General features: G+C 39.1%; 1 protein-coding gene across 1 annotated transcript; it reads right to left on the minus strand.

Annotated features, from left to right (window-relative positions):
- Nucleotides 1-1,403: 1,403 nt before the first annotated feature.
- Nucleotides 1,404-11,281, minus strand: LOC113055817 (voltage-dependent anion-selective channel protein 2). Its single transcript, XM_026222185.1, has 9 exons — nt 11,127-11,281; nt 10,438-10,509; nt 10,274-10,323; nt 9,417-9,569; nt 8,560-8,612; nt 8,260-8,487; nt 6,663-6,813; nt 6,292-6,349; nt 1,404-2,119 (listed from the first exon to the last, which is right to left on the minus strand). Exons 2-9 carry the CDS (start codon nt 10,502-10,504, stop codon nt 2,028-2,030), a joined length of 852 nt encoding a protein of 283 aa, XP_026077970.1. The 5' UTR covers nt 10,505-10,509; nt 11,127-11,281; the 3' UTR covers nt 1,404-2,027.
- Nucleotides 11,282-12,297: the final 1,016 nt, after the last annotated feature.

A 12,297-nucleotide genomic window follows, 5' to 3' on the forward strand; every position in this document is an offset into this window, starting at 1 on the left:
GATGCAGTACCTCCTCGATCACTCTCTGAGGGAACATCCAGCCCTCAAAAAACTACACCAGGTACATACTGTATATTTCTGTGCATAATAGTGATCAAGCTATCATTGTGAAGAATAATGAGTTTGCCCCCAAATGATAACATTAGTCTCATGTTGTACACTAACAGTGTTTAAAAAACTTAATTTCAGTAATTGTGCTTAATTATTTCCTGTACATCTCTTTTTTATGGTCTTTGTTTCACTTAATAACTTGGGAGTCACTTTTATTCATGTTAATAAACTGTGCATCGTAATTTTATAAAGTGACATTAATATGGACTTGATATGCATCATAATTCTACACATAATTAACTTTTGGCATGAGTCATTAAGCCAGAAACTCAGAATTCAAAGAAAAAAAGCAAAATTGTTAGATTTTTTTTAAAAAGTATTTTTGCATGGAGGAAACGAGCTTCGATCAATGATTTATGATATATGAGAGACATCCGTTCAAAAGTCTCAGCATAGCTGTTTATTTGATGAAAAATACTGTAAAAATCTGAAATATTATTTAAATTTAAAACAGCTGTTTTCTGTGTGAATCTGTGTTAAAGTGTAATTTATTTCTGTGATGCTCCGCTGTATTTCCAGCATCATTCCTCCAGTCTTCAGTGTCTGATGATTTACCGCTCAAGAAACATTTCTGATTATTATCTGTATTGAAAACAGTTGTGCTGCACGATATTTTTGTAGAAACTGTGATGCATTTTATTTTTCAGAATTCACAGAAAGTTTGAAATTTGACACCGAAATCTTTTCTAGCATTAGAAATGTATTTGCGATCACTTTTGCTCCATATAATGTTTTAATTTCTTTTAAAACTCAAATATCTGACCCCTAGGTTTTGTGGAGCGGTCGAGTGGTGAACCCAGAGTTGTATGCATATGCATCATTTTAAGTTTTGTATTAAATTGTTCAACTATTGATTGTTTATAAAAAATATTGTTTATGCACTGTATATATATCTGTGGTACAAATGTTTTCAGTAAATACATGTTTTGAATTTTTCTAGTTTGAAAGTAAACATTTTTAAACTCCTTTTGCAAATAATATGCAGACATGCACTTTTATTTGTATGCTAATGTGTGTCACAAAAAGCAGTCTTGAGTCTCTGGGGTTGATTTGTAGCAATAGAAAAAAACATTGCATGGGTCAAAATTATTGATTTTTCTTTTATGCCAAAAATCATTAGGACATTAAACAAAGATCGTGTTCCATGAAGATATTTTGTAAATTTCCTCCTATTTTTGATTAGTGATATGCATTGCTAAGAATTAATTTGTACAACTTTAAAGATGATTTTCTCAATATTTAGATTTTTTTTTGCATCCTCAGATTTTAATATAGTTCATAAAACACAAAGATTCCAGTTTTAGGACTTTATTGCAAAGGTGGACATACAGAAGAGAAGCGTCTCGTGTCCCTAATCTGTCTGGAAACAACATCTCATGCCGAAAGAACCCGTTTGAACACCATAAAGCTTGAATACAGAGAGAGGAGGACGATTAAAGCCGAACTACCAGAAGAAAAGCGTCTGAACATCACTAGACAGCAGCAGCACGATTAAACATTCAACTGATGGTGATCCGAACCTGCTTAGTTTTACACAGTCTGGGAAAAAGGATATAAAGTCACATGTTGCTCCCATAAAGCTTTGTATGTAGTGCTCAAATTGTGTGGATTATTTTATAGTGTGTGCTTCTTTGTCAGTCGTGGTCACTGTTGTTGAGCTGCATAAATATTTAGATACAGCAAAATAAAGGTTTGCAACAACACGAGGATGAGTCAATTATAATAATTTACATTATTATAGGTTACGTATTCCTAAGAAAATGCACGTACGGATTGAAAGCGGTGGTTTGGAGAGAAATATTGACAGTGATGTTAGTGCTGCAAATAAATAAGAGGAGGTGCAAGGTTTGGGTTCAGTGTGTGGAGATTTCAGACTGTTTTCTGATGATCTCGTGAGGAACACAACGAGACGGGCGTTACGCCTCCAGCTCCAGACCCAGACCCAGTTTATGGCCTCCAGCGTTGATGTTCTTTCCATCAACCAGGGCAGAAAGAGTCAGCTTCACTCCTGGACACACACACACACACACACACACACACACACACGAGCGGTTTTGCATCAGACACAAGCGACGCATCAGGAGTCAAACTCATGCAAACTCACGTTCAGCTCACATTTCACACCAGAATCAAATGGGAAGAAATTAGAAGGTTTTGAGTGAAATGGGACATGGCCATGGCTTAATTTTGTGAGATTTACCTATATATTAATGTTCCAGGTTGCACAGAAAAAAAAAGCATTGCTGCTGCGCTTACATGCTAACCCTACAGCTTATAATAAAAAAATAAAATATTTTTTAAAATATTAAAGCAACATATAACAGTACAAAAAAAGGAAGGATGAATTACATCTGTTCTTCCAGTTTTATACATATTTATATAATGTTATAATAAAATATTTTTTTAAATGAAATAGATTTACAGGAATGTTTTATTAATGTACAATGTTCGGGTCAACTAAATAAAGAGAAATAAAAGATGGAAATAAAACAGTTCAAACTAAATCTAAATAAAATAAAACACTAAAATAAAGATAAATCTAAATATTTTATAACAAATATATAAAGACAGTAATTACAAAATAAACAAAATAAAATAAAAATAAATAATATAAAATAAAAATAAATAAAAAATAAAACATACAAAAGAAAAAACTAATATTTTAAACTAAACAAACAAACAAAAAATTTACAAAGCAAAAAAATACAAACTAAATAAAAAGTAATAGTAATAAATAAAAATATTTAAAAAATAATACAAAAATATATAAACAGTAATTACAAAAAATAATAATAAATTAAGAAATATATAAAAAACAAAAATGTTAATAAAATGAAATAATAAAATAAAATAACATACAAAAAAAAACTAATATTTTAATCCATCCATCCATCCATCATCTTCCGCTTATCCGGGGCCGGGTCGCGGGGGCAACAGTCTAAGCAGAGACGCCCAGACTTCCCTCTCCCTAGCCACTTCCTCCAGCTCTTCCGGGGGGACCCCGAGGCGTTCCCAGGCCAGCCGGGAGACATAGTCCCTCCAGCGTGTCCTAGGTCTTCCCCGGGGCCTCCTCCCGGTGAGACGTGCCTGGAACACCTCCCTGGGAAGGCGTCCAGGAGGCATCCGAAATAGATGCCCGAGCCACCTCAGCTGGCTCCTCTCGATGTGGAGGAGCAACGGCTCTACTCTGAGCTCCTCCCGAGTGACCGAGCTTCTCACCCTATCTCTAAGGGAGCGCCCAGCCACCCGACGGAGAAAGCTCATTTCGGCCGCCTGTATCCGGGATCTTGTCCTTTCGGTCATGACCCACAGCTCATGACCATAGGTGAGAGTAGGAACGTAGATTGACCGGTAAATCGAGAGCTTTGCCTTACAGCTCAGCTCCTTCTTCACCACGACAGACCGGTACAGCGACCGCATTACTGCAGAAGCTGCACCGATCCGTCTGTCAATCTCACGTTCCATCCTTCCCTCACTCGTGAACAAGACTCCAAGATACCTGAACTCCTCCACTTGAGGCAGGAACTCTCCACCAACCTGAAGTGGGCAATCCACCCTTTTCCGACTGAGAACCATGGCCTCGGACTTGGAGGTGCTGATTCTCATCCCAGCCGATTCACACTCGGCTGCAAACCGTCCCAATGCACGCTGAAGGTCCTGGTCTGAGGATGCCAACACGACAACATCATCCGCAAAAAGCAGTGACGAAATCGTATGGTCCCCAAACCGGACACTTTCCGGCCCTTGGCTGCGCCTAGAAATTCTGTCCATAAAAATTATGAACAGAACCGGTGACAAAGGGCAGCCCTGCCGGAGTCCAACATGCACCGGGAACAGGTCTGACTTACTGCCGGCAATGCGAACCAAGCTCTTGCTCCGGTCGTACAGGGACCGAACAGCCCTAAGTAGGGAGCCGCCGACCCCATACTCCCGGAGCACCCTCCACAGGATGTCGCGAGGAACACGGTCGAATGCCTTCTCCAAGTCCACAAAACACATGTGGACTGGTTGGGCAAACTCCCATGAACCCTCCAGCACCCTGGAAAGGGTATAGAGCTGGTCCAGTGTTCCACGACCGGGACGAAAACCACACTGTTCCTCCTGGATCCGAGGTTCCACTATCGGCCGAATTCTCCTCTCCAGTACCCTGGCATAGACTTTTCCAGGGAGGCTGAGAAGTGTGATCCCCCTATAGTTGGAACACACTCTCCGGTCCCCCTTCTTGAAAAGAGGGACCACCACCCCGGTCTGCCAGTCCAGAGGTACTGTCCCCAACCGCCATGCGATGTTGCAGAGGCGTGCCAGCCAAGACAGCCCCACAACATCCAGAGACTTGAGGTACTCGGGGCGGATCTCGTCCACCCCCGGTGCCTTGCCACCGAGGAGCTTTTTAACTACCTCGATGACTTCAGCCCGGGTGATGGACGAGTGCCCCTCCGAGTCCCCAGCCACTGCTTCCTCAACGGAACACAAGTCGGTGGGATTGAGAAGATCCTCGAAGTATTCCTTCCACCGCCCGACGATATCCCCAGTTGAGGTCAACAGGTGCCCATCTCTACTGTAAACAGTGTTGGTAGGGCACTGCTTCCCCCTCCTGAGGCGTCGAACAGTTTGCCAGAATCTCTTCGAGGCCAACCGATAGTCCTTCTCCATGGCCTCACCGAACTCCTCCCAGGCCCGAGTTTTTGCCTCCACGACTACCCGGGCTGCAGTCCGCTTGGCCTGCCGGTACCCGTCAGCTGCCTCCGGAGTCCCACAAGCCATCCAGGCCCGATAGGACTCCTTCTTCAGCTTGACAGCATCCCTTACTTCCGGTGTCCACCACCGGGTTCGGGGATTGCCGCCTCGACAGGCACCGGAGACCTTACGGCCACAGCTCCGAGCAGCCGCAGCGACAATGGAGGTGGAAAACATGGTCCACTCGGACTCAATATCTCCAGACTCCCTCGGGATCCGGTCGAAGCTCTGCCGGAGGTGGGAGTTGAAGATCTCTCTGACAGGGGGCTCGGCCAAACGTTCCCAACAGACCCTCACAGTACGTTTGGGTCTGCCGAGTCTGTCCAGCTTCCTCCCCCGCCATCGGATCCAACTCACCACCAGGTGGTGATCAGTTGACAGCTCCGCCCCTCTCTTCACCCGAGTGTCCAAGACATATGACCGAAGGTCTGATGACACGACCACAAAGTCGATCATCGACCTCCGGCCAAGGGTGTCCTGGTGCCACGTGCACTGGTGGACACCCTTATGCTTGAACATGGTGTTCGTTATGGACAAACCGTGGTTAGCACAGAAATCCAATAACAGAACACCGCTCGGATTCAGGTCAGGGGGGCCGTTCCTCCCAATCACGCCCCTCCAGGTGTCACTGTCACTGCCCACGTGAGCGTTGAAGTCCCCCAGTAGAACTACGGAGTCTCCAGTCGGAGCACTTTCCAGCACCCCTCCCAGAGACTCCAAGAAGGCCGGGTAGTCCGCACTGCCGTTCGGCCCGTAGGCACAAACGACAGTGAGAGACCTATCCCCGACTCGAAGGCGCAGGGAAGCGACCCTCTCGTTCACCGGGGTAAACTCCAACACATGGCGGCTGAGCTGGGGGGCTATTAGCAAACCCACTCCTGCCCTCCGCCTCTCACCATGGGCAACTCCAGAGTGGTAGAGAGTCCAGCCTCTCTCAAGAAGTGTGGTTAGGCCCGGGGTTGGGGCCCGTATGCGAGCGCCTGGTGGCCGGGCCTTCCCCCATGGGGTCCGGCCGGGCTTAGCCCGAAGGAGTGACGTGGGGCCGCCCTCCTGTGGGCTCACCACCTGCAGGAGGGAGCGTAAGGGGCCGGTGCATAGAGGATCGGGCGACAGTCGAAGGCGAGACCCCCGACGACCCGATCTCTGGACACGGAATCTGGCTTTAGGGACGTGGAATGTCACCTCGTTGGCGGGGAAGGAGCCTGAGCTTGTGCGGGAGGTCGAGAGGTACCGACTAGAGATAGTCGGGCTCACCTCAACGCACAGCTTGGGCTCTGGAACCACACTAATATTTTAAACAAAACAAAAAAGTATTTTACAAAGCAAAAAAATATAAAACAAAATAAAAATAAATAAAAATAAAAATAAGTATTTTATATGAAATAAAATAATAATCAAAATAAATAAATAAATAAAATAATCCAAAAAGGGTTCAACACTCGCCTGGTCTGAGGGTCTGAGTGTAGCCGATCCCAACCAGACTGGCATTATTCACTTTAGCCTGAGAGACAAACACAGATCCTGTTAAATGACTGACGCATCTCACTGACAGAAAGACACTCCTATCGTAGTCTTACAAATCAGAGGTGGGCAGCATGACCAATTTTATAAAATAATAACAGTATATAATCACGTCATTTTGGGTAGATACAGAAGATACATAACTATAACTCTTACTGTTACACCAACCAACAAAACAGTCAAAGGTAGAAGTGAGATTAGGCAGAAGTAGAGACACTGTAGTCGTGGTCTGGTGAAGCTGAACTCAATTGATATGACAGTGATGTGTTCAGGTGGATCACAGTCAAACTCACACTAACGGAGGAGCTGGAGTCCAGCATGTATTTGGCAGCGATCCCCAAGCGTGTGCTGTTATTACCGGCGGTCCAGGCCAGATTCACCGCCGTCTCCAGATCATCACTCACTTTCTGATAGATGGAGCCGCCAAACTCTGTGCCATCGTTCCTGCGACACACAGAGAGAAACACACTGGGCTTCAAAAGACTGCTGCACCGAGTAATGATACATTTACAATCAACACAGGCTGTGTGTCAGTAAGATACTAGAAAAAATCCACAAATAAATAGTTGTATTTATTATTGTAAATAATAATTGTAATTATTATCATCATTACTGTTAATAAATAATTATAATAATAATTAACAAAAATAATGGTTGCTTATTAATTTATTATTAATTTAATTTTTTTGAACACACCCCTTTCAACTAATTCAACTAATTGCCCAATTGCACAGCCTTAAGAGCGTGCCTATCATGAATGCTGGGTCTCATTTGTTTTCTGACAATCTACTGAACCTACTGGTAACTTGTTTGCCACGTAGCAATAAAAAAATACACGAAAAACCTTGATTATTCTGGTTAGTCACATTGTACTGCTATTATTTTGAACAATACTGTATATATATATATATATATATATATATATATATATACTACATACATTAATTATAAAATAATAATAATAGCAATAGTACTAAACAATATTTATAATAATAATAATTTTCATATTAAATTCACCAACCGTCATGCAGAGTACATGCAATCACGCCAGATAAAAAAACACTTCACAGCTGGATTCGACTTAAGTTTGCAAGGTTTGTGAAATTAAATGTTGATTTAAATTATATAAATGTGTTTTTGCTTAATGCTGACGGCAAACGAGAAAGTATTATAATGTTTGCCTTTCTATTACTAATAGGCTTCAGCTGTCAAAATAAAAGTCCCGTCTCGAACACAAAGCAGAAAAATTATCTGCGATATATATCGAGCGATATATATATATCTACACCACTAGAATCAATCTTATGTATGGTTTCTGAAACATCTCTTACACATTGGTGTGCAACCAGCAGAAAAATTATCGGTTGATGCAGATAATTGAAAAATGACAAATATCGGCCGATATATCGCTCGACTACTAGAATCAATATTAAGTAAATCAATGTAAAAAATTATTAAATGTAAGTAAGGTTTCTGAAACATCTCTTACACATTCATGTGCAGGCAGCAGAAAAATTATCGGTCGATGCCGATAACTGAAAAATGACAAATATCGGCCGATATATTGCTCGACTACTACAATCGATATTAAGTAAATCAATGTAAAAAATGATTAAATGCAAGTAAGGTTTCTGAAACATCTCTTACACATTGGTTTGCAGGCAGCAGAAAAATTATCGGTCGATGCCGATAACTGAAAAATGACAAATATCGGCCGATATATCGCTCGACCAATAGAATCAATATTAAGTAAGGTTTCTGAAACATCTCTTACACATTGGTTTGCAGGCAGCAGAAAAATGATCGGTCGATGCCGATGACTGAAAAATGCCAAATATCGGCCGATATATCGCTCGACCAATAGAATCAATATTAAGTAAAATCTCTTACACATTGGTGTGCAGCTGGAAGTCTCCGGTCTTGTATCCGATGGCGAAGTTGCTGCGGGTCATCTTGGACTTGGCGGTGTCAAAGGTCATCTGGTATCCGGCGAGCCAGCCCTCGTATCCCAGCACCGCAGAGCCGTGGACGGCAGGACCGGCGAAGTCGAAATCCACATCACAGCCTACGTTCGCGTATTCACGCTTATACGCCGTCTTCACCTTTCCACTCTTCTTACTGTTACAACAACAACAAATAACCCTCAGAGAGCTCCTCATCTGATCTGATGTTTACAGGAAGTCATCGTACCCAGAGTTTGGTGAGAAGGTCGTGTCAAAGGTCAGCTTCAGTCCTTTGGTGATCTGAGAAACACAAAACATGACAAAATGCAACGTATATTATTCGCCTTATTTTTTGCTTCTTAAAAGCAAATGGTTAATAATAATAACAACACATCCTTACAAGTTATAAATACACAATTTCATTTAATAAATAAATATATCATTAATGACTTATTATTTACATTACTACAAATATTAATAATAATATTTAAATATTAATAATAATAAATAAACAATTGATTGCTAAGGCACCCCAGATGGTAACATATTAATTTTAAACACTTAATTTGAATTCGCTAATGATTAAATGTGAAAAGGAAAATAATCCATTAATGTTTAAAACATCTGCAAGGAGTGATTTCCAGCTGAAAGAAATACAGATTTAGCAACAAACACTGCTACACAAAAGTTTGGAATAATTATGATTTGTTAATGCTTTTGAAAAGCATTTTAGCTAAAATATTGACGATAATAAGAAATGCATTCATGATATTAGAATGATATACTGAAGACTGGAGTAATGATGCTGAAAATACAGCAGCACATCACAGAAATAAATTAAAGTTGAATATATATTCAAACAGAAAATAGCTATTTTAAATTGTAATAATATTTCAGTATTTTACTGTATTTTTTTAACAAATAAATGCAGTGCTTGTGAACAGAAGAGAAGTCTTTAAAAAATTCTTAATTATTTCAAAACTCTGACTGGGAATGTATATATACTCATACAGTTTAAATACTCTTAAACCCTTAGGATTTACTTTTCCAGGTCAGGAAATCTCCATGACTGTAGGAATGATGAAGAAGTTATTTTTCCCGCACCTGGTCCTCGACGGTGATCTCGGTGCCCAGTGTGTTGTCCGTGCTCCACTTCTCAGTGAAGGTCAGTCCGTACTCGGCCCATTTATACTTGGTCTCCAGGTTCCCGCTGACCTTGTTTGAGTCCATGTTAGATGTGCCACATGTTTTAAACTCCTGAAAGTAGAGGCTTCATTATATTATACACCAGCAAGCGTGGCCTCGATGACCTCTGAGCAAATCCAGGAACAGCAAACCAGATGTTTGCTTTCAACAGGGTTTCTGCAGGCTTGAGGAGAAGACCTTTTTAAGAGCACAATACATTAACATGCTCTCAAATGTAATTCCAAAAAAATTTAGATAGTATTATAGTTTTTATTTTATATTATATTTTTCATTTTAATTGTAGTTTTTGGTTTTGTTTGAATGGGTTTTTGTCAGTTTTATTTTTTTATAAATATGCCTATATAGTTTTTAGTAATTTGTATTTCAGTTTAAAATTTATTTATTTTTATAAGTTTATTGTATAAGTTTATTTCAAGTTACTCATTTTTTAATGTAAAACCAATAAAAAAAATAAAACCATATATATTTTTTTATTTGTAGCAAAAAACAAAACAACAACAACAACAACAAAAAAAACATAAAAAATGTGTAATATTTAAATATCTGCACTTGAAAAACAACACAAAAATTAATAATTTTTTTTTTTGCAGTTCATGCAACATTATTGCCATGACTTTATGAATTTAAGACTTTTTGTTCTGTTTTAAGACCTTAACTTGTGGAAGATCCACAGAAACCCTGTTAAAATACTATGCATGGATGCATTTCACAAAGAAAATGTGAATTATAAAAGTAGTTAAGAAAAAAGCATGTACCACTCCGTTAGCAGACTTGGTTTTGACATCAAGCTTCACCGTCCCAAAACCTTCAGCATTCAGAAACACACACACACGCACACACACACGTGAACATTTAATACAACAACATGCATGTTTGAGATGCGTGTTTTCTGCAGAGGCGAGGGAGTGAAGTGTGTTACCGTAGCCCTTGTTGAAGATGTCCTTTGCAGCCTTCCCCAGGTCTGCGTACGCTGGAGGAACAGCCATTATATCTGCAAACACCATAAAACAGTGACTGTAATCGTCTGTGTTTGAGAGCGCAGGCTTTTACTTTCACTTTTAGTCATGTGATCAAACCTCTGACCTTTTTTTCTGACCTGAACTTTTTTAATCAAATATAAATATGTTTCATATAAACAATGTACTACATAAAATAACACGAGGAGAACTTCTGCTGTCACTCATTTTCTAAAAATTTATTTATTTAAAATGTATAATAATTACTTTTATAATAATAATAATGTGTTTGTGTGTGCATATATATATATATATATATATATATATATATATATATATATATATATATATATATATATATATATATATATATATAATAATTATTAACTAATTTGAAATACGCAAAGTCCAGCATTTAATATATAATATATAATATTAAAATTAATGTCGATGTGTTTGATTTATTAGTGAAATAACACAAAAGGACAATATTCAAACCTGAAAAAAACTGATTTTCTATAATGTTAATAGTTTTAGCTGCTTCGGCTCGGTTCGGTGTGGCCTGGAGCGCCTTAAATGTTCACTTTAAAGCCCAGTCTCACATCAGCAAACACAGATACAGAAGAGATTCAAAGGTCTGAACGTCACTAACCGGTGAGCACGGCTCGAACCCGTGAACGGAACCGGAGCGCAGAGAAACCGGCGACAGATGAACGAGACTCACGCGTCGCGTCGCGTTACAGGCTACCGCTAAAAACACAGCAGCATCAGGACCCCTAAACCCCGCCCCGACAAATGCCTGACTCAAATGACATAACCTGCAGCTCCGACTGGATTATTTAAGAGTATATAAAAATAAATTTCTGATTTGATAATTTTGTATTCATACATACATATCGGACATTTAGATAAATTTGTCATGGCTCGTGGTTGCAGCTGAGGAGAAAATGAAGTTGACCGGATACAGGACCGCGACGGAGAGCTCAGGAAAACATGTAAAAACTAAATAATTGTATTGACGTTTATTATTAGTGTAAATGTTTTTAATAATAACAACAATTATTACTATTATTATTATTATTATTATTATTATTAATAACTAATTTAAAAATAGACAAAGTCTGACATTTGTTTTCAATTATATTTATATAATATTTACTTTATTATTATTCAGGGGGCTACAAGGAAGTGTTAGGAGAAAAGAAACAGTGTAAAAACATAAAAATCAGATTAAACATAAATAAAACTACATGAATACAAAACAAAATAATGAAAATGGATTAAAATTAAGAATTATGTATATTTTTGAAAGATCGTAAAAAAATTAAAATGTTATTTTACACATTTTTATATTATGAATTTCCCACAGTTTAAATTGTATTTTTATGCATTAAAAAAATTAAGCTGCTTTTTAAATTTTTGAACGGGGTGATCAGGATCCAAAGACTAGCTTTAATGCTCATTTTAATCATTATTATTATTACTACTATTATTTGTTTGTTGACAGAAACTCATCTTTTCTGATTTCAGTTTAATCTCTACTAATTTTATTGTTGATGATGAGCAAGTTAAACCATTCCAGAGCATCCAAAATCCCATCTATATCCAGTCAAACACAATATCCACTCATTCTCAGAAGAGGATTGAGCAATCAACATTATTATACACAGTAAAAAATAAGATCCTGTACATCTCCATTAAACACACGTGAGGTCCGTCACTTCTCTGAGCTCAAAGAGAGATCTAGACATACACTAGATTCAAATCCCAAAGTCTTGATCAGCACAAAAACACCCTTTAAACATCCAAGAAGACATGAAGCA

This window comes from Carassius auratus, chromosome 37, assembly GCF_003368295.1.
Source record: "Carassius auratus strain Wakin chromosome 37, ASM336829v1, whole genome shotgun sequence".
NCBI classification, from domain to species: Eukaryota; Metazoa; Chordata; class Actinopteri; order Cypriniformes; family Cyprinidae; genus Carassius; species Carassius auratus.

Bases quoted from the DNA above. Each gene is read 5' to 3' on its own strand.
- LOC113055817 (XM_026222185.1), bottom strand. From the start codon at position 10,504: ATGGCTGTTCCTCCAGCGTACGCAGACCTGGGGAAGGCTGCAAAGGAC. The intron at 9,570-10,273 runs GTACATGCTTTT...CTCTACTTTCAG, and splicing joins CCAAGTCTGCTAACGGAGTG to GAGTTTAAAACATGTGGCAC. The intron at 6,350-6,662 runs GTGAGTTTGACT...TTTGTCTCTCAG, and splicing joins ACTCCAGCTCCTCCGTTAGT to GCTAAAGTGAATAATGCCAG.